Source organism: Clavelina lepadiformis, chromosome 1 (genome assembly GCF_947623445.1).
Source record: "Clavelina lepadiformis chromosome 1, kaClaLepa1.1, whole genome shotgun sequence".
Taxonomy (NCBI): Eukaryota; Metazoa; Chordata; class Ascidiacea; order Aplousobranchia; family Clavelinidae; genus Clavelina; species Clavelina lepadiformis.
In genome coordinates this window covers 23,149,528-23,177,122 of record NC_135240.1, presented here as the reverse complement: position 1 = coordinate 23,177,122, position 27,595 = coordinate 23,149,528, and the positions used below count along the sequence as shown (strand labels likewise).

General features: G+C 37.5%; 2 protein-coding genes across 2 annotated transcripts; one reads left to right on the top strand and one right to left on the bottom strand.

Annotated features, from left to right (window-relative positions):
* Window positions 1-12: 12 nt before the first annotated feature.
* Window positions 13-27,595, top strand: LOC143444318 (uncharacterized). The gene is made up of 19 exons (XM_076943511.1): window positions 13-256; window positions 351-414; window positions 501-539; window positions 707-960; window positions 1,148-1,327; window positions 1,620-1,751; window positions 18,490-18,616; window positions 19,967-20,161; window positions 20,263-20,410; window positions 20,514-20,777; window positions 20,928-21,039; window positions 21,291-21,421; window positions 21,609-21,781; window positions 21,980-22,127; window positions 22,274-22,429; window positions 22,621-22,789; window positions 22,871-23,110; window positions 26,197-26,418; window positions 26,599-27,595. The coding sequence occupies exons 1-19, from the start codon at window positions 209-211 to the stop codon at window positions 26,890-26,892; spliced, it is 3,096 nt and encodes a 1,031-aa protein (XP_076799626.1). The 5' UTR covers window positions 13-208; the 3' UTR covers window positions 26,893-27,595.
* On the bottom strand, window positions 1,763-7,643 carry LOC143444320 (cytochrome P450 1A1-like). The gene is made up of 8 exons (XM_076943513.1): window positions 7,430-7,643; window positions 6,171-6,360; window positions 5,037-5,138; window positions 4,553-4,706; window positions 4,037-4,249; window positions 3,398-3,868; window positions 3,026-3,241; window positions 1,763-2,832 (listed from the first exon to the last, which is right to left on the bottom strand). Exons 1-8 carry the CDS (start codon window positions 7,590-7,592, stop codon window positions 2,521-2,523), a joined length of 1,821 nt encoding a protein of 606 aa, XP_076799628.1. The 5' UTR covers window positions 7,593-7,643; the 3' UTR covers window positions 1,763-2,520.

Here is a 27,595-nt window from a genome sequence, read left to right as displayed (position 1 = left end):
GTAAATTCTTTTACTTGGATTCTACATGGCTTATAGAAAAGTTAAGATATCTTTATAGAAAATGATTGTTGGACAAGACTACGGATAAACAAGTCTGGATTTTGGCAGAAAAAATCTTCAAGCATTCCACGAAGGTTGTTTGAATCATGAGCTTATAGCGCCAAATAAATACATTGCAGTTTTTCTGAAACGGGGAGTACACAGAGAAATGAAAAAAGTTCATACTTACTATAATTTCGCACACTTGCTAATATTGGTAAGTAAATTAGTACTAAAACGTTGTTTACCACTCCATGGGAAGTACTGAAGAGTCTTATAATAGCACAATATGCTTTGCCTTTTTTGTTTAGTTTACAACATTAACTTTTCCCACATCTGAAGGCCTGGATCTTGATCCCGAAACACTTGAAAGAGGTAACGTCCTTATCTGTTATATGAACGGTTTTGCCGTTTTTATTGCTATTGGTCTTATGGATTTAATGTGTACTATTCATTTTCAGTCTTGGAAGATTTCTTGCGGATCGAAAATATGATGATGTGTAAGTATACCACTGCTTGACAATAGGCCTACTTTCTTTTGGACATTTCACTTTTTAATAAGTTATATTTGACCCATAGCAGTTGAAAGAAAAGATGTGAAAAATTTTTAGAACAAACTTTAAACTTATTTTCAGCTTAAAATATGTTTTAAAACAAATACTTTTAGATGACTACAGCCACTGGTGGTCGCCCTGCAGTTTTGAAGATTGCGCCAAAAGATGCCTGAACGACAAGAAAATGTTCTGTCGGAGTTTTAGTTACAGTTTAGATGCGGATGCTTGCTCCACTTTTGAGAGTGCTCGTTATGATGCGCCAGAAAAATACGGTGTGCCAAGTTTGAGTTCTGACGGTAAGACAGCCGACTTTGAATGGAATTACTTCGAAAGAAAATCGGAAAAATATCAGAAGCTGGAGAAAAAGGCAGGTTTTTCGCAATGATTATGTAACAAGATGTGATAAATGATGTATCAGTAATGCACTTGTCGGATAAATCGTTTAAAAATACTAGTAGTAGTATAATATTTTACGCTACAATGCAGTTACACTGCTTCGCTAAATGAAATTCACTTTGTATATTTCCAACAAAACCTTTTACAAAATTTTTCAGATGGCCTGGCTTAAAAATTTAACAGAGATAAACATGACGGAAGCTAGCGCGGTCTTAAACTCATTGGCTGGTATGATAGAATCTAACATGACAACACTCAACACGAGCGTTCCGGGAAATTTCTCTGCCGAAAACACAGTTCTTCCGAGCGAATTAGAAATAGCTGGGCAATCAATGCTGGTAGGTAAATACTGGAAATAAACAACCCAATTTTAGTTAAACTGTTAAAGCTGCATGAAACAAGCTTGAAGCTTGGCAGCAATTGATTACATTTGTAATATAAAGTCGCTATTGTGTGTTACGTAACCCCTAAGTGGACCTAATAACCCTTCAGATTATCCATTTACGGTCAAGTCATTTGGTGAACAAAAGAGGACGTAAAAGACACGACGTATATTGCCTCCACTTTAAACCATTCATGAAAGCTAAAAGTCGTAGCAAAGTAGTTGACAAATTATCAACATGTCCACAGCATATCATGAAACTGAACCCACTCGCTTCGGCTCCGTTGGAAGGCGTAAAAGACTTTGCTGAAGTAGTTTTCAATGTGAGCAGCGCGCTGACGAAACCGTCCTACGCCGATGCTTGGCAGGCCGTGCAGAAGGTGAATTTTTGTTATTTTTTTGTTGACGTACAACTTTATTCAAGTATTTGTGGCAAAAGTCAGCACACGATATACGATCAAATAAAAGGTTATTATAAAGCTACGGCAGCAATTAAAACGAACACTGATAAGGACATGCAGTGTTATAAAACGTGCTTAAAATAGCAATTTCTAATGCTTCATCTTTGTATGGAAACATTTATAAAATAAGCTTTATTTGACATTGATATTAGTGAAGCTATAAAACTAAAAGCAAAAATGTGAATTTGGTATAGCTTAGTATGTTTTGAGACATCCTTCTTTGCTGGATTAACACAATGATAACTTTTATACAACAAGAGGCAGACCTTGAAACTTACAACTTTAACGCTAATATAAATCTTGATAAATATTTGTAGCAAACGACACCTTGAATACATCAAACAACTGAATAAATAAAAGAGTTCAGTTCGGTGTATTGACCGAGCATGAAAGTTCAAAATGCGGTTTATGTTTTTTTGGGAAAAGGAATACTTTAAGTTTAAAAGATGCATGACCGATGGCCAACAGGGACTTAAATTTACCACCGAAACAATCTCACATCAATTATAGCGTTATTAGCTGCAATTAAGCTTTGAAAAACTTGAGCTTATCACCTGTGGAGATTTTGTTCTGGCTGTCGGTTTTCATTCTCGAACGTTCTCCAGCCTTGGCTGATGTCTCATTAACTCACTCCTACAATACGGTTATGATGATCCGAATAATCCAGAAATTCAGTCGGACAAGTCAATCACCGCGGAGTAATTTTAACTCGATACGGTTTCGGCTTAAGCGTTAAGCCAAAATCGACAGGCCACGGGAGAGCGGGTTCGACTCCCGGCCGGTGAGCTTTTATGACGCATTTGTTCACTACTGTTGTAATGACAGCAAACAACTGATGTCTAGATAGAGTTTCTCCCAGACATTTTCGCTTCCCAGCTCCCCAGCCAAGGACTTTTTTCGCTTCATCTACTGCCAAAGAAATTGATCCATCCTTCTCTTTCAGGAATCGTTCCGGTCGAAACTCTTCGGGGTTATCCCAGACTTCGGGGTCACGATGGGCCTTAAAATACGCTTTACCTTTAAAGTTTATAACGAAAGTTTTGTTCATAAAATTTCCCTCCGGTACATTAATGTACTGCACAAAGCAGTTTCGGCATTGAATAAATAGCATTGGCAAAACGAAGCATGTATGACCATTTCAGAGCAAATCAATGAAGTATAATTGAACAAATGTAAAATTTTTGATGTGTTACCTGCCACACGTTGAAATAAACTGTGGTTCCCTTAGGAATGCAACAATTATTTAGAATAGTTTCCTTTGTAGTAGCATGGGGTAGAAGCAAGGGTACTAAGGATGTGTGTCGCACCAACTCGTATATCCAAGCCTGTGTATAGGGACATCTAGCGCCATGACATCGCAAAGATGGATCATCGTTAAATGTCACTAAAAACTGTGTTTCCTCAAATATCTTCAAGTCAAAAGCATGAATTAGATTAATTATAATAACCTTTCCATTTGTTCCAGAACGTAGCAAAACCAATTCAGTATAAGGTATTCAGTTGACTGTTATGATAGGACTGAATGATAAATAAGGTATGTAAAGTTAGAAAATAAATATATATACCTTCTCTTGCTTATCCGGGAAAGCTGCCAGATAGAAAATAGACCAGTCGACACACGTAAAGAGGGTATCATAGCCAGCCCCGAATATATCTCCGATTCCGTAGATTATCCTCCTCCTGAGTTCAAGCTCCTGCTCTTCCGCCTGCTGCTCTTCCAAGATGTTGTTTTTGATAACGTCCTCGCTATATCCATTGAGGATATGTGAACTGAAAAAATCGTTTAATCCATTCTTCCCCATACTTGATGTCCCATTGAGTAGCGTCTTTTCTATCCCGTTGCGGACGACGCCGTTTTTCTCGATAAAGGGGGGAGAGGGTTCATTGTTATTCTTTCTCTTTTTCCTCTGCTTTTCGCTTTCGTGATAAAGACAATCAGTCATGTCACGCATGCAGTCGTCGTCATACGTGGACCAATGAGATTCGAGCAAGTTAGAGACAAAATCCCAAAAGGCGTTCATGTAAACCACAAGGTTCTGTAAGTAGGGCAGGAAGGTTAAGAACAGTTTACAACAGTTTGCAACAGCGAAAAGGCACAAACTTTTGCCTAAGAAAGTTCTAAGTTTTATCCTTAGCATCAGCAAACAATCAGGACGTAGTAACAGAAGAGATGTTGCAAAAGAGGTGAATTGATGTAAACTCACTTTAAATGGAAGGCCGATAACTGGAACATACTTTAAAAAGGGAAAAAAATTGACTGGTTGTGAAGCGCCCATCGCCCCATCGAAGTTCCGGTTTATGGAAAGCATTTTCCTTAACTTTGGGTCATTTATGTCAAAAATTTGACCGAAGCAAACCGTACAGATTGCGTTTGACATGTTGGCCAAAACATGATCTCTAGGTGTCACTACGGAGTCCTGAATGACAAAACAAGTTTTCATTTATAGCAAAATTGATTTTAATGGCGGAATGCCCGAAAATGCTGTAAAACAAAATGGTGAAGAACGTAAGTAAACTAAAGTTATCGGCTAACCGCATAAAACTACACAAGATGACATTGACTTAACAAAGTTTAAATGTAGGCCTATTTGTCACTTGTATTGTTTGGCTTACACTGTTTTATCTTTGCATCATTTTACAACGAGTAAGAGATTGAAAAACCTCCAAACAAAATTTTAGCAACTTGATGAGCAAGAACCAAAAATCAAATAAAAACTTACTCCATTTCCAGCCTCTTGCAATAACTGTTGGGCAAGATTACTGGCGTGGGTTGTGGCACTGCTCTCCATCACTGACCGTTTGTCTGCATCGCGGCCTGTGGTGTACAAAGCCATTGCTAGTTGGGCTGACGATTTTTGCTTGTTCCAGTCTGGGCTGGAAGGGAAAGTGCAGCAAATTTACCAAATATAATACGATCCTTGGCAACAGCAATAAACTACATGGTCTTTCAGATCTTGCTGTTATAATCGCGGATGTCATACGCCATGGCAAAACGTTGTAGGCTACGTTCAGTCACAGCATCTTACGGTCATGGGGATGGATTTGCGATTGTACGAAGACCTAACTTACATGACGTGATTGTCGCTTATTGATGCAACATAAAGCAGTTTTTCAAAAATGTATTCAACTGGTTTCCTTGATTAATTGCATTTTAAATATTTTCCACTAAGTTTACTGTAGTGTGAAGTCAATCTCTTACATTACCTGTAATCCGAAAATGTCAAACTGAGACCTTGACAAACCAACTGGGAGGTTTCTAAATGCGGTCTTCCTGCAAATGCTACCGAGTTTTTGGCCAATGCAGTCCTGAAATAGAAGTTCATTTTAAATTGAGTAGAACTATTCACAAGAAAAATTCGATTAGATAAAATTTGTTAAGTACAAAATAAAAGCGTTGACAACACTGTTGTGATATGCATGTAATTCTTTTGACCTCAAAAAAGCTAGAAACTGTTGAAATCACAAAACTTCGGAAGAAACTAAACGTAATGAAAATTTTTTCTAAACAATATTTTAAACATGTCTATATATATATATATATATATATATATTGAAGACGCGTTTGGTTATTAGAATCATAATGTTATTAGAATCATAATCATAATTAGGGCGACATATATCATTATAACCCGTTTTAACTGGTAATATACACGTATTGCATGATATCGCGTTTCAATAATATGCTTGGGAAAACCCCATGAAGATGCCCTAATGTCGGAACTTTCACAAATACCGTAAGTATGGGACATGCGACACTTTGCAAAGCATAGATTATAATAACAGAAATTAGAACTAGGAAGCCGTGGCTAAATTAGGCATTAACTAACCGCATGTAAGCCTATGTCTCAAGGTATTCCGCCCGAGAGAACTCAAGTTACGTACAGAAGTGATAATCTAATTAATGTAGCTGATTAACGTGCAGCTGCATGTTTTAAGCATGAAAATACTGATGGTGTGACAGTGACAATAACACATGTGCGTTGTTGCAGCAAGAACATGACAACTTTAAAACATTTTAAGAAATGCCACATATATTTTGCATTTTACAATATCACGCACTTTCAATTATTAATCTTAACTGATTAAACGTTTTGATTCAATTTGAAACGAACTGAACTGGAGAACTTAGCTAGAATTTTGAAGCCTTTAAATAATTCAAATTTTCAATGAAGCGAGGAAACATATACGTCACGAAAAATTCGTTTACGAAAAAGGGTAAAACTTCTTCGCTCAAAATATATTAAGTCACTATTAAAAGCGGTTTGTGGGCAAACAATTAAAACAAATGTCAGGCGATAATATCAGCAAACATCAAAACACATCGTTTAAATTACTCACCGAATCGTATCCCCGCCCGTGACAACCAAGATATCCTGGAAACCCAATTTAATGCGAAATAGAGAGCCGTATGTTTTTGCCCACTCGGTGAACACAGTATGAGGCGATTGGCCCAACTGCAAGATGTTGCCCAGAATTGGGAGCCCCATGGGTGATGGCAAGTCTTTGAAATCAACAACGTTGCTTTCTTCTGCAACAAAATTAAACAAAAAATTATTTTCAAAACGTAAGCAAGTTATAATTTGCAAATAAAGCGTCGTAGATCGGATAAAAGTTTGCAGGATTTTTTGTATTACATATTCGTCCAAAAAGATATTGTTCTATAGCATTTTTATCGAATACCGGTCACAATTAATCGGGAACTTACAACAAACAAAAAGGCGCAGTACTATACAGTAGGTATTTACGAATACTTCAGCAAATGTAAAATAGGATGTCACATGTGATACAGGATTTGGGAACGCGAGCATTTTACGAAAAAGGTTGATTCAAACCTAAAGATCAACCTAATGTAAGGACATTGGAAAAACAATTAAACGGCTCGTTGTTGTTGGTGCAATGACCGCAAATAACGAAACATGACAAATTTAACCTAAGTTAATGCGTTTAAATGAAATTAAACTTTGGTTTCCGGTCTGTTGTCAGCGTTTAATTGTTTCTGGAATGGAAGAATACCGCTGGTCATGATCTGAATTGCTTAACAATTTGGAACAATGTAACCCCAATAACTTGCTAATTTCCTGTCAGAAGCAAGTACTGTTCTTGTCAAAATATTAGTTTCTCACGACGTGTCACGTACACAAATAAAATTGTAAAGTTACGTGCCAGAGCTGGACTATATATATTCAGAGTTTTATTTCCCGTGTTTACTGTGGATTGTATGTACCATTATTAATTAGAAAAAAAGTTAAATTCTTAAAATTGAAATCGTTACTGTAACGAAATTTCCACTTGCCCATACTCTGTTTGTATTACATAACAACAATTCGGCACCCGCAGGGCTTGGGATTTTTGTTCCCTCCAAAATAGCGAAGGTAGTCTTGGCCTTATAAAGCAACACTTTGCAGCGTATAACGTCCAATTTAGAGTCTGTGAGTTACTAAATAGGAACTTCAACAATATCAAAAGGATGCCGACACTTTAATGCCTTAAGGCGCTTGCTAATAAGTTAATAAAACTTGAAAAAATGTTAACGAAAATACAAGCAGAATGGTAGAAACAAGAAGAAAATATCCATATTCCAGCGACTTATTTCTCACCTTCGTGAACACTCGAGGGGTTTGATTTTGCTTTCCTTAACCACACGAGGGAGATGCCAAAAAAGATAATCCAGACTAGCATCAAAACCGTGGGTTGAGACCAGGCATATTTGATTTCGTCAAGCAGCAGAAAAATGCCAAAGCTTGTGCAATTTTCCTCCATTCTCACTCACAGCATATATCGTCTTTACAAAACGCACGATTTAGCAACAAATAACCTGCAACAAGGGAAGTCTTATTATTTTAAAACATTTTAGCGCGCCACATTATTGAAAACATGCGTGATTACAGGGATTGTTCCTAAAACCGCTGTTCGTTTCAGAACAACTGGTTTAGTTTACTTTAACAATCCTTAAAAGAAACTCGGTCGTTAACAATCGTCAAACCATAGTAAAGCATCGTATCAAAAATCAGACAAAATATTTCATACAACATCAGTGCGTTAAGTGCCGAAATCAATAGCGCATTAGAATGAGATCTTAATTTCAAAATATAGACGCAAATAAATGTTTTCTCAATCTGCCTATATATCTCACTATTTTATCATTTACTATATTGCTGTCGCTTTGAAATTGTTCAATTTTCTCCAAATGGATAATCGTTTTGTGGCGCCTTTGCATGATTTCATAAAGATTTTATTCCGAAAATTCAGACATTATAAAATATCGAAAAACACGTCATTTAATTAACGGATATTCATAATAAATATTTTAATAAAACATAAAAGTCCCGCTTTTTAAGAACAATATACTGCATTTATAACTGGGATATTGTTTGTTACTTAAAAACCTGGCAATATAACTAATATACTTAAGTTCTACAAAGTAGTTTGATTGAATCAGCTTTGAATAACCTTCCAACATAGGACATCATGACATTCCAAATTACGATTGTATATCACTGTACCTCTATATACTCGGGGTTACTAACGCCTCTGTTTATATGTTTGCCTCATCACATGGCTTTGTGTCCAAATCGCTGATTGCGCACATCATCGCTAAAATATAGCTTTGCCAAACTGTTGTTACATGTGTGCCGTTTCCCGAACGGCATCAGCAAAATTTATAGGACTTTGTTCGCAGCTAGATCGAATGAGCGGGACGCGCTTGCATGCTCTTTAGTCTTTAGTCATCGTTTCAGTTCGCAAAACGAGAGTTCGCAAAACGAGAGTTTGCTGAATAAAAAAGATGCGCAAACTCGCTTTAATTAATCAGTGTCGTTTCGTATACAATAAAGTTTGGTGGCCTTTGAGCGGATGAGACCAACGTGCTTCCTGTTTTCCTAGTCTAAGGTGACTTTTGCAGACCTTGCGCTGACGAAATTCACGAATTGCTATTTAAGCATACCTTGCAGCACCCCTCTAAATGTAACTTCTAATCTGCCCGATCGCACAAGGATTGTCTGATATTGTCTGATATTGTCTGATCGTGTCAGAATGGGGTTAAAAGAAAATTGGTTTTTGATTTTGACTGCTCAAACATCAAGTCTTTGCTTTATAAAGTTCGTATTTTTCCCAGGCCATAAACAAAATGACGTTTGGCAGCTAACCACGCTATGCTGATAGTTCCGCGACCTCTTGGAAACTGTCAATTAAAGATGTCTACGCAACGTCGCTTCTTTCGCTGACTGAATGCGTTTGATTACATTTGCGTTTGGCCTTGCGAGTCACCACGCCACAGACTTTGCCCGAAGTTACAGTTAGGACGACCTATAGGCCTTGAACCAAATCAAAATCCGATGATTCAGCGAAAAAAAACAAGATTATTTCGTGACAATATTGTTTAAAGTTGATCAAGAAGAAGTGTGTCGTAAATTATTAATGCCGATAACTCGACGTTAAACGCCCGGCCTCCGCCTTAGGTAAGTGCGGCTTGAACCCGTTGTCACGCGATCTGTGCCCGGTGCTAAGAAGCGCTTCGGTAAAAGTAAATAAGTTCTAATTGAATATCATGAATTTTTATTGCCTACTTATACGTGACGCTAGGGGATTTATGCGACCAATCAAACCGTAAATTTGAAGACCCGGTATAAATCAATATTGGGCGCCTTTCCCCATTTGGTGTTCTTGAGTGTCCGGAATTTCAACTCACGAATGCCGCATACATCGAACGGTAAAGAAGTCACTTCTGTCCCCGGCAAAATGTAAACACACTGACAAGCAACGGTAAACATTTTTGCGCAAAAAGAGCCTGATTTGACCTCACCGCTAGTTTTATATAGGCAAGTTATGCCATTTTTAAATACAGTTTTCTTGACGCAACTTGCTTCGCTAATGTCCAAACAGCAGTTGCAAACCACATAACAGCAACAACAGAAGTAAAACACATCAATCGCAGCCCACACTCAACCCCATATCAACGCACAGTACTATACCAAAACTTCAACCGACAGGCTTACGCTGTGATACACTGAGGTGAAGCATGGCTCATGCGGTAACTATAGGAGCCTTACGCTTGGCACATGTGGTACAAAAGGTAAGAGCTTAGCCTAAGCTTAGGATCGCATTTTGGTATCTATTGTGGTTAATTAAAAAGTTATTTGCGGCACAGGTTCGTAGCCTTGCAAACTGTATTTATTCATACTGATGATATATTACTTGGTCGGAAAAGTCAACTGTCGACTTCCAAGCGAGTTTAAATCAACATTTGCTGTCTAAACGAAGCTGAGTGCTAAATTCCTCGCTGGGCAATGATGTGCATGTTATGGTGATAGTCGACGGCAAATTCCGTAGTAAACTTCCTCCCGCCAAACCAGAAACAACAGCGATTTTACCACAGGCGGTTGGCAAAGAGCTAGGTGGTCCGAACATTGCAGCGACGCAGTGCTTGCTCTTTTATAACCGAAAGCCTGAACAAGGCAGCTTGTCCTTTCCTCGTATGGTTTAATCTTTTTCTTGTTAATTATGCACTTAATAGGTTTACCCGCGCTGGTGACCTATTAACTTGTCCTTTGACTTGATATTATATTGGTTATAAGATGTCTATTTTTATTTTAATGCATGTTGCCGTATGGTAAATAATGATGCCGATAACTACATTTACTGAGACAAGTTTAGCTGAATGACTAAGCGTAATATTTTTGGTTACATAGCCCGTACAGACTTATACAACATGGGCGAAGGCAAATAAAATGTCTGAGATATTTTTCAAATGTTTACACCAGGGATGTCCAACCTTTTATTATAGTGGGCCGCATTGTCACTTGAAATAATTGAATGGGCCGCAAAACCTATTAAATTTCAAGAAAAATGGGTACATGAAGTACATACTTTTGGAGTGAAAATGACTAGCGGGCCGCACAAAAATCTCAGGCGGGCCGCAGGTTGGACATCCCTGGTTTACACCATGCCAGCGAAACTGATACTAAATTTTCCTAAAACATGGCAAATAAACTAATTTACACAGTTCGAATAGTTTCGTTTAACCTCATTCTGAATTGAAAGTACATTAATTCGAAATTCTTTAGCTGCAACACTAATTGGTTAGAACGGACGGTTTTCCGAACAACTGGAAACTCAAAATTGACTCTTACTAACTTTCACCTCAGTTTGATCTGTTTACTGTTCAAGCGTACTATAATGATTCTCAGCTGACAGACCACCGCCCTGTATAACGTCATACACCGGTGGGTTGGTGAAGAACTTAACTTTCACTTCTGCGTACCTTACTACTTACTATTTTCAAAATTGCCTTGTGTGAAGGGCTGCACACGTAACGGGCTGTAAAACCTTAAAAAGGCCGAGTTAGCGGCGTGTTCTTAATCGCAGCAATAAGTCCTTTTGACATTTCTGTAAGGCGGAGTCAAGGTGTCTATGTATGTACGCAAAGCGGAATATCATTTTCAAGAGTAATTGTAGTGTCGTAATATGTTGAAAGAAAGCCACGCTATCATTTTTATTTCGTCCAATCGACCGATTAAGGCTAATCAAACTTCTGCCACAAAGTGAAATGGAAAGGTGATGTCGATGGCACTGGACGAGACAAAAATGTTTCAAAGTATGACATAAATGTCAGGATGGGCCCGAACGGATTTTTATTTAAAACTAAGGACACGCTAGAGTGGTTGCTAACAAATACAGGTTATTTTAAAATAGCCTGTTTCCTCGTTCGGATCTCGGCTTTAGGTTTTAACTTATACTATATAAATAGCTGCCCTGCGATTAAGCACACCGTGAACGCGAGGGCATACTATAATTTTGAATGCGTTTGCAAATTCGTAACCGTCATTGTTTCCTCGTTTATGTTGGGTTTGTAAGCGACCTTGATTTGAAATTATCCGTATGTTTATATACCGCAGTGCCGGCAAACTGAACTGGATAAAGAAAAACTTAATGAGAAAGCACTTGACTAAAAGTATCAAAACCTGTTGAGAGTTTTTACACGGATTAACCATTAATGCTGTTTATTCTAAATCATGCGATATTACAATGCACAGAGTGATGGACTGTTTTACGAGTTGTTGTTTGCGTTAGACTTTGCTGACCAAACAGCACAGTTTCAAAAGAGTGCCTTTGCTGATGGTGTGAACTTATCTGTTTCCAAATACCTTTGTTTAATGCGCTGCTTTCCTAGAACTAGCATCTCAATTTTCGCAACCACCAAACCCGCAATTGTCGTTTTCGTTACAGGCGGTCTTGTAAATTTTACAAAAGTAATATAGTAAAGCATCTTCCTGGCTTGCCACTTAATAAAATCCCAGCGCAGAAAATAAGTTGCAAAGAACGATATTTTGCGTTTTAGCGAAAATTCAGCTAAATTGCAAAAAATGTTTTGCATATACAGACCAAGCAAAGCTGCTCGTACAAACTCATCAAACACAGTGTACTCTACCTTAACTGCCACTATTTTACTGTTACTGTTTTCATCCTCGGTCGCAGAGCACTACACCTCAAAAACAGAACACACTTCGTTTTAAGTAAAGCATGGGAAAAAATCTCCGTTCGTAAAACCCCTAAGGGCGTTTTTGGCGAGGCACAAAATTGTTGAAAGTCCGACTGCACTGCACACTATCTATACCATTCCCAATTTACTGCACTGTTTGCATACAATTCCAGGGGTGCCTAATTGATCGCTGCCTTGCGGCGCCACGAATGGACTGGGCTGTCGATGTTGAGATTTACGCTTTTGAAGGAGTCTCAGCTAACACCGTTTCTGCATAGACGGAAGTCACGTGGTCGAGCTAAACGGGAAAAGATTATAAGATACTTTAAACCGCACCGAGCTTTTTTTCCTGGACTGCCACGGTGTTTGATCGTTATACTCCCGTAATTAGTCGTTCAACTTAAATTCGTTTTGTCACGTTTTTGGTGCCCATCGCGTGCAACGCTCTGTTGTATCATATTATGCGAATTGTGGAATGCAATAAATCTTAGCAGTGCTTAGTTAGTTACCATTTTATCTTCTCCCTTATCACGCTATTTCAGTTATATTTGTGCTGTTCGGCTGTGAGTACGTACCTAGACACTCGTCCCTCAACATGGGGTAGTGATAGCGTAGAAACTTTGTTAATATGATACAAGTCTGTAAAGTTTTCAGAAGTAGGAACAACTTTGCGGCAAAACGATGTTCCGAACTTCAATATGATGACCTAACTTTCATCAAAGAGTTTGTTGTCAATTTCATCAAGTTTGTTTGTCACGTGACAAACAAACTCATTCATGCCCGCGCAGAGAGGTCACGAAGACTTGACGAGTGTAAAAGTTCGTCTGTTCGCACGCGATAGTAAACGATTGACGGATGGTCGCTCGTTCGACATATTTTTGCTGTTTCACCAAGGCCAAGCCATTGTAGTTTAATTAATCCAACTTACACATATTTGGAACCTGTGTACTTTCTGCTTTGGCAGATATGAACTCATTTTAATTGTTAGAGTTAGTTATTTTAACGAATATCTGTTCAATGTCGCTAATCGTTTGACATTGATGACATTTTCGACAGTTCTGCGGCCGACGACTTGCGATTTACCGCAAGCAAAGATTGTTGGTCCAACCGATAAAAAACAAAATTTTTGCGATTAGTTTTCGAGGTTTTACAAAATAGCAGTTCGTAGCCAGGTGTCACAAAGCTAATCCGGCCTTAAACTTATAATTATTTATAATTTACACTTTAACTAAACTGGTTGATTTTATCTAATTATTTGGTCATGAGCCAATTAAATAAAAAACGGAGACGCTTAGTGCTAAAATTGCAACATTATATTTCTGTTTTGTAATTAATCTATTACCCGAAGTCTGACACGAGACTATTTCCAAAGCTGTCACGAATTCACCAGAAAAAATTCGTACGTTCAAAACTATTTTTCATGGTTTCTTGTTAACTTAATTTAAATGTTATAACACAGTAACCTAAACCTAACCTAAATCTTCCTTCTAACCTAAATCTAACTTCAATTAAACCCTCAACAGCTTAAATCGACCTTTTGAATACCCATTCTCCTAACCTAACCGTCTGTAAGACGTACTTACAGTGAAATAGTCACTGATTTCCCAATCCAAAGTTATACTTATTGACAGGCATTAAGATTACATTAACCTCACAAATATACATCCTTCTGGTAAAATGGTCGATTCGATTCTACGTTGTTAGTTAATTGCGCAAAGCTTGTGCCAAAAAAGCCTTATACTAAAATCAAAACCTCTCTTGCATTGTTGTTTACCAAATGGAAGCAGAAGCAGAAATTAAATCTCTTCTTGGTAAAACTTGATACAAAGCCACAACCACACACCTCGTTACTTTGTTGTTATGAAATGAGAACGAGGAGTGAACGTAATTATGTAAGGAGTTACCTCTTCAAAATAGGTCGTTGGTATTGGCTCTTACCTCGGATAATATTTCAGTTACAAAATTCTTTGACAAAGCTACCTGCAGTGCATCGTTAACCTTGTGTAGACTGTGCTCTATTGTTCCAAGCAATCTGCTATTGCCCTGATGTTTGTGACGTGCGAGGTGCTTTGACCATAAAAGAAAATATGTGAACTATTTCGTGGTCACGGAATAGCTGCAACCGAATAAAGTGGCGGCAATTTAAAAAACAAAACAAAAAGGAATCATGGAATTGTGTTCAATAAGAAAAACAAGGTCTTGGAAGAAATTTCAAGTGTGATTGCAAAATCTTTCGTACAGCCTACTCAAAGGTTTATAGTATGAGACAAATACGGGCTTGGCGAAGTAGTTTCCTTTATAATAAGCCGAAAGGCATCACAAAAGGGTTGGATGTATCCAAGAGAACCACACCTTTTCACTGGTTATCATAACACTTTTTGAAGTAGAGACGCGTGGCCATTGAAACAACACATACCCGGGCGTTGTTGAAATTTCTTTCAGTTTCTTCTTGGATCTATATGCTGAGTATGTGTGTCAAATTCTTTCTTCTGATCTCCCACATTGGTGAAATGCTTGCACACAATAAAACTTCACTATTACATGTAGCAATCGACGATTTTTCTTGGTATGCTTGATGGGGTCAGTTGTTGTCAATCGGGACCGAGAAAAATCTAATGGCATTCAGCTTTCAACGCACGTATCCCGATATATTTCCAAAGCAAGATGAATTGTGCAGCGCGGTGACCCCGACAAAGCTATAGGTTGACTCAGGCAAAGTTATGTTAATGTCGGATGGAATTAGCCTGAAGTGTTAACGTATGATAAATTCGCGTTTTGTTCATACGATTACATCACCATGTTTTGAGAAGAGGCCCATTAAACTATTACGAGTTGTCACGCAATCGTGCTAGGAAACACGTGCTCTGTCATGTTTACCACAGAAGCATATCTCTGAAGCGGGCAACTAAGTTTGGCCCTTGACCCCTTAAAGACAGTTATTTCCCTACAAAAAAGATTTATTGTCGCAATACATACCATTTATTCGACCAACGCGGTGTGGAAACGATTTTAACAACACGATCGGATACAAGCGGGCAGTAAAAAACTTCAGCCACAACCCTATACCGGTGAATACAACTGACATATTCGTCTTGTGTGGTAAGATTTTTGCAACATGCGATTGCAAAAGTTTTTTTTTTAGGATTTACGACTGCCATTAAAGATGAGAGATAAAAACGATCAAACGTGCTGTAGATCCATTATTCGTTTCTTGTTTTGCAAATCCCACCCAGATCAACGATCAATAATACATATAATATTGTCATACGATGATAAAATATCGACAGAAATGTTCTGTAAGTTATATCTGAATCGATCATTATTTCCAAGGCTAAAGAAGATCTATCGTTCAAAAAGTATTTTCCGACTGGTTGCACGCAGCCAATCAATTTGAGTTACAGAGACAGATATGCCATCAATAGCTTCAATATGGTTGGAGCATTTCAAAGTCTTTGAAGATCGGGGTTGCAAAAAGAGAATTAACCATCAAGTTTGTACAGTTCTTTTACGCATGAACTAAACTGTGTAGTTTAGTGAAATCAAGGCCGGTTGTTTGGTTTGCACGGGTTGCCAAAACTGTCAAAGGGGCCTTCAATTTGCACTTCCTTATGGAAGCATAAACTGCAACCGCAAATTCCAACTTTAACGACCAAAAATACCAGAGATGGCTTCGGTCTTAGCACAACTTGCGCAAACAGAAATTAAACGCCACTAGACTATAAAGACTAAGGATTTTGCTGACATCAATGACAAGGCGCTTGCGTTCATTCCTGACTTTTGTCGCATCAACGCAATATAGAACTTCTGGAAACATGTCGTAAAAATTATCAAAGAAAGCCGACATGCGATCATATTTCTTTCAAGATGTTATGCGTTGGAGTTATTGACCTAGCGTAACTTTGTTTAATGAGTCGAATCGCATATTTTAAATGTTTCTTGCTTTGTTGTTAGCTAAATTTTATCATTGAACTGTTCTTTTTTTGTGCAATTTTTATTTTCTTGCCAACACTATGCTTTGAAAATGCAAGTTTTTGAACAAAAAGTTTGGAACTCGGTCAAAGCCATCAATTGTCAGAGTTCTGGTAGAAACAGGACTGTTTTTCCCGTTTAAATATGAAAATCAATGTAATGAGAAAAGTTCGTCAACGTCTGTTAACTATTAATATGAATAACGTATAGAATGATTGCGCATTTCTGTGTTGAAGTTATAAAACCTGCTTCGTATATGACCTACAAGTTTTGTTTCAATTAATTTGTTAATATTCCATCAGACACATCTGTTCACCTTTGTAGAAAGAAACAAATAACACGAAAAGTAAGATTTAAATAAAAATTAAATTAGAACTCTACACATTTTTCAATCAAACTAACAAAGCTCTGTGGAGGATATAAACGAAAAATGGGTGACTCGAAAAAAAACTTACAGTTGACCTTTGCACTTTTCTGAACAACATTTTTTCCTGGAAAAAGCTTACACGCCGAGAACAGCAGTCGCTTAAATTATAGGTACCACCTGCATCAAGACATATTTGCGCTAGAATTAAATCCAATGGATCTCTTGTCGTCCCGATTTTGCTACGTATTGTTTGTTGCTGTTAACCGTTCGTCCCTTATAGAGTAAATCTTACAAAGCACGCATTGCCACATCGCCAGCGAATATGTATGAAGATCCGATTAAGTAAGTTTTGGAAAGAACCGACTGGGCACGCCTACCTCGTTACTGATATAACCGGTCTCTCAATGCACAACTTATCTGTTTTGCCGTATGCAAACAGATTCAATGTCCCCACTGTAAGCAAAGTGTTTAGTTGTGTTTTTCGGTAATATTTGTCCCATCGAATTTTTTATTGCAGACAATCGCGTGAGTAAATTGCAATAATCATGGGCCGCAAGTAGCCTATAGGACTGTAATTGCATATTAATAATAATTATAACCGCCAGGTCTGTAGCGAGAGAACGACGAAAATACAAAACGGTTGCTATATTTGGGGAATTATTTATCTAATAAACCATTTCAAACCCTATTGTTTGTTTGCATATAAAGTTCAATTAATTTCAAAGATACTTCAGTTCTGAAACGATTCATTATTATATCAGTGATAACAATTAAACCTATTTATATTTATCTCTTAATTTTTGCTTAGTCACAACTAATATCTCCTTTAATAAGGCAGAGTTTTATTTTAGACGCTATGCTTCGGGCAAATGGCTCTTGAGCAAACTTCGGCTTCTCACGCCATTGCGTGAGAAGCTTAGAGTTTGACCAATAGATGCTTATAGAAGTGCCCAACCTCGAAACTAACAATAAAAATCGTAAAGGTTTGCTTACTGCTGTTTGAGCATTACACTGTCATCGTTTGTAGAGTGGGGTGGTTAAAGAAAAATTTTGTGTAATAGGCTACAAGCCGTTAACGGATTAAAATTTAACCGTGTTAGCGCTGTTTACATTTTGCCGACAAACCCCAATTTTAAACATTCCGTGACATTTCCTAGACACGGGACAACATACTTTTTCTGTTCCTGGAAGTAATTGTAGGCAACTATCCTTTTAGTTGATAAAAGTGGCATCTGTAACCATGCCGTCCAATATAAAAATATAACACAGCAGACCGCTTCCACTTACCTCGGATTACATTTTCGGTCGCTTCGGGGTTTTTAATATAGTTATCTCCGCATTAAAATAGATATTTCCGCGTGCCTTTGACAACAAATTTTGTTGCTGTACAAAGCAATCGCTTTTTTGTGCGAGATAATATCGGTAAAGTCACTTTTGCAAAATTCGAGTTGAAAATTTTCAAATTAATGAAAAAAACCGCTGTTTTCTTGAACACATCTTCAAACACCATTTTGTGCTAAACAAATCTTTCAAAAATGAAAATAATCAAATCATTATATATTTGAAAACTCCCTGCCGGAGGAGAAAAAGCTTTTGTTGGCATTTCTATTAGCATTTTAATTTTCTCATAATTCGTTATTAACTACTCATTTTAAAGTTTTTTTGGTAAATTCAACAGTATTTATACGAATGAAAAATATTTACCAATTATGGTTTTTTTACTGACGTCAAACGTTTTAGTCAATTTGTTTCATTTAATACAAAATGTTATTATTCTGAAAGTATTTCTTCCATGTATAATTGTAAAAAAAGTTTTAATTTTATTTTTCAACGTCAAATTCCAGAATCCAGCCTCACCCGGAAGCTCAGCTGTGGTTACGTCAGCGGAACAAATTTCGCTGGAAGTGAGCGCAAAACTTTTGTCGACTCAAAACGCCACCAGTGGTATAAAAGCAGAGGCCGATAGCATAGGTTTGCCTATAAACCTTCTAATACTTTGCATAGGGCAATTCTTTGATATCGTTAAATAGTAAAGAATGCAAAAAATTAACCCGTCAGGCCTGCATTGAACTTTTATTGTTTAAGGTGAAATCCAGTTGGTGTTTGCTGTAAGGCCGACACAAAAATTTTAATTCTGTCATAAATTTCCTTCTATTGAACTTTTGACATAAACGCTGGAGGCACAGAAATAATTGAATTGACTGTTTTCTGCAACATTTTTTACATTTACTGTGTCTGGTTGTGTTGTATTATGTAAACTTTAAATTCTGGTGATATTATGCAGATCGAAGTCCCAAAAAAGTGGGAAAATGTACAGTAATGTTAAGATACAAATTGTTTTTAAACTCATAAAGGTATAATTTTAATTTAACTGTACTTATATAGTTAACGTACCTGCATTTAGATAAAAGAATAGATGCTTAAAGAATTCAACCAAGTATGCAGTGTTAAATTATACAATACATGTTGCCCTTTTTTGTGTCCATAACTTGGCAAATGAAATATTGCCATGAATCAAATCATCTAGCACCTGCCTAACCAAATCTTTCGTGTTTTTGCTCTTAATAATAACATACAATCAGACACTTCGATCTGACACTGACAATAATCTGATACAAACAGATATAATACAATACAATCTGCATATTTTTGCTGCAGTGCTTCCCGTAGAAAATGATTTAAAAAGTCATAATGTCTTCAACCGGTTACGAGCTAACATTTTCAAGAAAAAATTTTAAACTCGTTAAAAAATTTAAGCGTCGATTTAATCAAAATTTTTGATCTAATTGCTAAAGTTATTTTTTTTTATTTATACTTACCGTACCGCAAAAATTTAGTTAGGTTTAAATTCAGCATGATGTCCAACGTTTTAGGCAAAATATTTCATTTAAAAGTTTAATGCGATTAAAAAAATAGTTCCCGCCTCAACATGGTTGGAAGTAAAATCAAACAAACTTCTCAAAAACAACACACAGGTGGGATAAAGTTCAACTGATTTAAGAACTTTGTCCGTTCTTTTTATTTAGAAATTAGTTTTCCAAATTAAAAATGGACAATTTTAATCTATGCTTTTTCTCCAAAGAATGCAATTAAACTAATTTACGCAACTGAAATAAAAGCCTTTAAAAAATACGATGTAACAAAAAATTTTTGCAGTTCATTTTTTTGACTTAATTTGTGCTGAAAATTACATATAAATTATTGACAACACTACCACGTTATAGAATTAATTCAACTTTGTTCCCCGAATATTTATTGTACCTTGGCTAGTTCTTTGTATTTGTCATTTGCTCTCCAATGGATTTTATCAAAAACACACAGGTTTTTGGATGGACTTTGAACCCAAACAAAACGAAGACCAAAACACCAATGTTCGTCTGTCAGAAGCTTTCAGGCGTTTGTTCGGCAGCAGCATAAGCAATCAAATCCGCATTCTCTCACCTTACTACACTTTCCCAAATAAGGAAGTGATGCCAGCACGAGTAACACTACCGCCGACATCAATGTGGACTACTGGTAAGTACATTGCAGTAACGAACATTCGTAAGCAGAATTGCACATAACATGTTTCAGCCGTTATTGCCGGATATAATTAATCGATGCTGCAATTGCCTCAGGGATCCCAGTAAACAGCGAAGAAGAGGGAGACTTTTTCCAAGATTCGATTACCCTTCCCCGAGCAGCGTTGGGTACCAAGTCTGTTGTAACAAATGTTAGATACAAAAATTTGGATCATTCCATGCCTACCAGAAAGTCTGACGATAGGTGAGAAACCAAAAAGATATAAACAAAAGTTAAATGTCATTAAGCATGGCAATAACGAACGTTGAACGCAAATAACCAGTGCAATTTTCCATAATTATTTCAGAGATCTTCCAAAGGGCGTTTCAGTTCGCTTTAGCAAGGTCAACAGCGCAGTCCTTACAACAAGTGTTCACCCGCGACCGGATAAAGTCATTCTAGAGAATGACCCAGTCATTATCGTGTTTAAGCACCATCGAGAAGCGAGAGGGAACTTGACCGAGAACGCAAATGCAACGCAACAAAACGAAACAAGCGTACCGTCGAAAAAACCACCTCCTTATTACCGGACTGAGAAGATACATTGTGTTTTTTGGAAGGAAGGAAATGAGTGAGACAAGAGACATAGAATTCACATAACATTCAATTAAGTTCATTTCTGCATTTGTCCTCCTTCATGTGTGCCTACTATTGGGACAATTAAAAAGTATTTCCTCGTTAACCATTAATTATAATTATTTAAACACATTTTCCGTTTCAGCGAAAAGGACGGAGGGGCATGGTCAACAGACGGCTGCATAATGTCTTCAACAAACGAAACTCACACAGTTTGCAGTTGCACACATCTAACAAGTTTCGCTGTTTTGTTACAAGTAAAGTGGCGGGCCTTATTTACAAAAGACTATTCAAATTTCCAATACAGTATTTTAGTTTTCACAAATACCCTTCATTCAATATCAAAAACTTTGCCTTTACAACTCTGTTTCAATTGTTGCTACAAAATCTGTAGATTTAGTAACTTCGTTCGCTAAATTTCAATAAAATAACTAAGGTCCAATAATTTATTTTTGTAAGTTATCAAGAGCATGATCATTGATCAGTCATAGAATATATTTCTATGCAGATCGTAGAATACAACATGGAAGATGAGTTGTCGCGATTGCATCTTCAGGTGCTTGGAATCATTTCAAAAGTTGGCTGCGTGTTTTCTTTGATCGGCGTCTCCATTATGTGCGCAGCGTTCGTAAAACTGAAGTGAGCAGTAATTAAAACAAATTTTTACCACGTAAAATGCGATCGATACGAAAGCACTCAACTTTCTGGTATATGTTGGACTAGACTGAGAGCATCTTCTAGTGGAAGTATTTTTCAGAAGTAAATGCCGCTTCACGGCACATAGTTTTTCATAGCACGTTGCAAACAACGAAAGTTTTTCTGACAGATTTCACACGGATAACATGAAGATTCATTTCCATCTTGGCCTTGCTGTCGGCTTGGCAGACTTAGTTTTCATTTTTGAAGAATTAGCTGAGGATTCAAGAGCAGAATGCATTCTTGTTACTATACTGCTCTATTACTTCAACATGGCTGTACTTGCATGGATGTTAATTGAAGGTTTGTTACCTCCATAAATGACTACTTTTACTTCATGCGCTACTATGCTCTGTCGCAATAATATAGTACACAGTGGAGTTTGAGTTAGTGGCTGTTACCATTATTACTTAATCCTGCCTGAGTTTTTCATAACGTGGCTGAAAAAATACATATACGTCAATAAATAAACAACTTTATAATTTTCGTGCATGTATGTAGGAGTACACTTATATTCCCAAGTCGTGGTCGTCTTTGTATCTGCCAGAAGGTGGGTCAAGTATTACGTCGGAGCAGGATGGGGTGTACCCTTATTTATAATGGCCATATCGATGGGCGTCCGAAACGTGGAATTGGGAACCTATGGAGTGTAAGTGTTTTAAGAGTAGTTGCAGATCACCAACGTATCTGACTATCGAAGAGTTCTAGGGAATTTAGTCGTAGTCTACCTTTTGAGCCGTTTGCTTTCAACCTAAAAGAGTCCAAAATTATAATAAACCTTGGAACGATTTGCAGTTGTTGGTTGTCTCCTGCCGACAATTCTATTTGGGCTTTCGCGGCTCCCGCTCTCCTTGTCATCCTCATAAACACCGTCATCCTCATCACCGTGGTCCGAGTCATTATCAACTTACAACCGGCTAAATCTAATCGAGTGAAAGCGGCAAAACTGAGGTAACCACTTTTACTCCCAATATAAAAAATAACTTGGAGGCACGCATTTCATTTTGTAAATAAATGGGACCGGATAAAGTTTTTATACAAATGGTTTGCTTGTAAGTGAACATTATAGGTCCAGCCCATTATATTTATTGGGCGTATGTTAGCGGAACAACTTTATGTCCATTGTGCATTTATCCACACAGAAATGCAGTAAAAGGAAGCATTTTTCTTTTTCCTTTGCTGGGTACAACTTGGTTGTTTGGATTGCTTTCGCTAAGCCAAGAAACTCTGCTTTTTCAATATATTTTTGCTCTAACCAATTCACTCCAAGGATTTTTCTTGTTCGTATTTCACTGCTTGTGCAACTCCGAGGTAGGAATTGTCCATTTACTATGAATACTCGGTAGCACAAATCTGTTAAAAACAAAGCTTTATCTAATATTTTGCTTTCAGGTGAGAGAGGACGCAAGAAGACACAAATGGTTTGGTGCCAAAAAGGTTCCCTTAGGTTTGGGGTCTCCACCCCCGCAATCCAGTTTGCTTAGTCTCAGCGTCACTAACGGAATACGCCGGTTTCGGAACAGTATCAGTTTTGAAATGCCTACGTCATCCACCGGAGAATCAGACAACAATAGCGAAGAGGAGAGTAGCAAAAATGGAAACTTTGGAAAGCTTCTTAGTTTATTTCCAAGGGTACACACTTTCTTTTACAAGCACATGAAATCGTACTATAGGCTATGCTTAAGCACCAGTCTGCAATTTTAAACCGCATGTCATATTTAAATTACCATGCTCAAATTATTAAAAATATATAGTAGGAAAGTACTGTATATAAAAAAATATCAGAACATAACACCGAATCCTCCTTTCAGGTTATATTAATGTACTCAGTGTTTCTCAACCCCGAGTCCGCGTAAAGTTTTTGTGAGTCCGCAAGCCCATTAATTTACCGTATATAATTAGACATAGGTCATAATTTTCGCGACGGCTTTTCGCCTCAAAGGTACATGGTACATTATACCTTGGTGTGTTGGATAATTTTGGTAATTACAACATCCATTTGTTGGTAATTTAGAATAGTCTGATTAATAGCCTTGCTTATTTCTCTTGTTACGTTAGTGACAATCCAATTCCTTAATTCTTTTGTTCTCTTCTCCTTCTTCCAACTCCTGGCGCGCGAATTACCCTCTTTTTTAAAAGGAGTTCCCAAGAGTCAGCGCCTTTTTTCTTTCTTTCCTTCTCCCGCAATGCGATTTTGCCTGCGCACTAGGGATGTGCCGCGAGGAAGATTATTCGGGTTCGTGCGAACATGAATATCATGAAGGTCGACACGAACGAATCCCGAATCTATTCGTATTAGAACCAAACAATAAAATTTCATCCAAAAGTTTTCAAGTCTTGCTTGTAACATGATGTAATCGATAAACAAATCGCTTTCTTTCGAAAACTAGTGTTTAAAAAACGATCGAAAAGGCAAAATCGTTAGGAAAACGACCTTCATTGTAAATACTGCTGACTTTAGTTTATCTTTGTCGAGAAACTAGATCATCATTTTTAACAAAAGTCAGTAAATTTATAAGTAATATTGTATTCGGGTTCGCCATTGTTGGTGTTCGTGTTTGCCCGAATCTTCCATAAAGACGATATTCGGCGATTCTATTCGGGTTTGGGTTCGTATCGGCCCAACCCTACTGTGCACGTCACACCAGGTTATGCTCGCAAATGTCTGTGCATAGGAAGCTAGATTAGGCATTGTTTGTGGCGAAAAGTTAAAATATTTAACAACTTAATTTAATATCTAGCCAAGGCAAAACAAAAGCAGGTGTTTGCATATAATGATGATTACTTGACGCCTGGATTTACTTCGGTCGAGGTAAATGGTGAAGTTAGGCCACAGTGTGTGTTGTGCTTAAAAGTCTTATCACACAGCTCTTTGAAGGAAGCAAAACTTCGTCGACACCTAGAAGCAAACCATGAAAAATTCGTCAACAAACCTCTTGATGTGTTTAAAGAATTAGAATATCAGGTAAAGAGAAGTCGCTTTGATCACCCAGCTGCTTGGGGAGGAGTAGTTTACTCTCACAACAAAGCAGTGCGTGCTTCTTTCTCAGCTGCTTGGAGAATTGCTCGATAAAAAGCGCCTCATACAGCGGGAGAGAACTTGATTAAACCAGTAGTTGTAGAAATGACCAGGACAATGTGTGGTGATGCTGTTGCTAATAAGTTAGCTATGGTTCCTTTGTCAAACGACACCATCAAGCGGCGTATCCAAGAACTCTCAGAAGATGTTCTGCAACAAACTATTACTTCTGTAAAGCAGGGTGGAAATTTAGTTGGCAATTGGATGACACAACAGATATCGATATAATGATGCACACAGCTCATGGTGTTTGTGCGATACGTTGACACAAATTACTATGAGGAGCAGTTTTTGTTATGCCGTGCACTTGCCAAAAATTCCACAGGAGAGCAAATTTTTAAGAAAATGGATTCGTTCTTTAAAGAACATCAGCTTGAGTGGTCTGACTGTGTGTCTGTTTGCGCTGATGGTGCTCCGTCCATGATGGGAAGTAAAAAGGTTTTTATGAGTTTCGTGAAAAAGGAAAACAAAACCATTTCAGTTGTTCATTGTCTTCTCCACCGAGAAAATCTGGCAACAAAAGAGATACAAGAAGACGTTGCCATAGTTTTCAAAAAAGTTGTTTCTGTGGTCAATTTTATTAAATACCGTCCCTTGCGCACACCTTTATTTCGTGTATTATGTGACAAAATGGGGGCAGAACACAATAAGCTTCTGTTCACAATTAGCGATGACAAAAGGATTGCCAAATTGCTTTTATTGCTGCAAATTGCCAAAGGTAAAATAAAATTGTGGATACATCGAATGGAAAGTGGGAAGATGGCTGCTTTTCCAGCGTTAAACTTATTTGTTGAGGAAAAAAATATTGATTTGCGCGGTATTCGTATACGCGGTATATTCCTTCCCACAATTATAACAAGATATTTAACTGGGTACGAACTACGAAGTCCTTTTGAGGTGTCAGCATTAAAGGTTAATTCAGAAATAAACTGCATCGCTGAACAGTTGATTGAACTGTAAAGTTTACAGATGTGGAGAGACAAGTGCAAATTTGTTTCTCCGATTCAATTTTGGGCGAATGTTCTGTAGGAGGAATCTAATCTCAACTTTTTCACTTCTGCAAACAAGTAACAATAGCTCTTTTGCCTTTTCCAACTACATACTTCAGGGACAAGGTTCTCACAGAGATAGGTTGAGCAAAGGTTGTAATTTTCAAGGTTCTCACTGAAATTTATAGTGCAAATGTGCCCAATAAACAAACCGCTTCTGCTTTTTTATCTTACTGTTTTAGTGTTGAGCTAACTTATTTTTTATTCCTATTACCTGAGTCCGCGAATACTTATGCTAATGGGAAAATAGTCCGTGGGCTAAAAAGGTTGAGAAACACTTAGCATGTTAATCTTAGCAGCATGCACTTAAACTTCGCACACATAGGCTTACAATAAATCTTATTGAAATTATTACCGAAAAGGATGTAAAATAATTGTCAGATTGATATGTTTTTGTTTTTTTCATAAATAGAGATACCTATTAACTTAGTGAGCGTGTGAATAAATATGACTGGTTATTATGCTAAGCGTATGTAGGCTACGTTATATTTTCACAAAACGTCAAGCTGGACAGCCTATGCTTTTCATGAATAAAACCAAGTATAAGTTTAGTGAACACGGAGAGTGTATAACATTTGTGTAAACGGCAGGTGTTCGTGGCTAAAATGCCCGAAACGATCGAGGAAGAAATTAATGAAAAGGATGTGGAAGGTATGGATACTTCAAAACCTCCTCTGGTAGTAGGGAAGAGTAGCCCGACAGGAGAAACTGCGACTGAAGATAAAAAACAACCGGAAGTGAGTGAAAGACCTCTGCAACTTCCAGGAATGCCTGTCAAAAATGACCGCATCACCCTGCCGCTGGAGACCCAGGTATAGAAAATTTTTCAACACTTCTCTCAGTTTCATGAATGTTTGTAACCAGATGCGACAAGTAGTAGACCTACTGACAATGAAAACGTCACATATTTCACCAAACCGGTGTTGTTACGAATAAACAGGTCGTTAAATGTTGATCATTTAAAGAATTTCAACCATGTTTTCTCTGCCTAGAAAAAGCTGGACCAAATGTTATCAGAAAGAATGGCGAACAGTTCGACAAAAGAATTATGCAAAGAAAGTGAAATGAATATGAAGAAGGATGTTGAGACGCCAGTTTTTGACGAAGCTGATGAGAAGAGAAAGATGGAGATGAGTTACGACTCCGGATTGAACAGCATCGATAACGAATCCATCCTGGATGAGGAAGACGATGTGTGGATGGCAAATCAGCAAAAAAAACTCCAGGAGCAGCAAGATAGGAGTCCGGGAGGAGAGTTTCCAAAACAAGCTGACACGCAAAATTAACTGCCGACATTCCCACAATTTCGACGATCATACTGATATAACTTTTGCTCGAATCGTGCAAGTGGTTTTTCACAGAGATGGGCACTACAGCGGTACCATAGTACTGAACTACTCTACCACAATAGCTTCTTCAAGAAAGTTTTGTCAGTCCGAGTACTTTTTAAGTGATTAGATCAAGATTCTAAGAAGTATGTTTTCAAAAGTTCATTTTAAGGAAACCTTCATGCCAAAGTTTACCATTCGCTGTTCTTTTTTAATTGACTTTTTTTTATCTATCAAAGCTGCAAGAAGTGAGGACACATATATGTTTTGACCTAGAGTAACCTGCAACTGGGCCCGATTGGGACAAAAATTGCACTTGGAACAGCGTCCTTTATACAAACAGTACGAAATACCGGTACATTTTTACCGCTACCATTGTTACAAATGGCAGCAAATGATTGAATTGAAGCAATTAACATACTGATAAGGACCGCACATTCCACAGTAATCCATTATACAGAACTATTATTTTACTGCGTAAAACGTTTTGGATTGGAATGCTTCAGGTTTTAACTGAACGAAACATTATTTGTCTGCATTGGCCCGCGCCTATTTCAGCCTGGAAAAAAACTTTTACCTGTCGTTGAGAAGCTCTGTATATAGAGTTTGCCTGTAGTTGTAGCTGGATGAGAAGGTATAGTAATACTGTGAATAAAAGTAG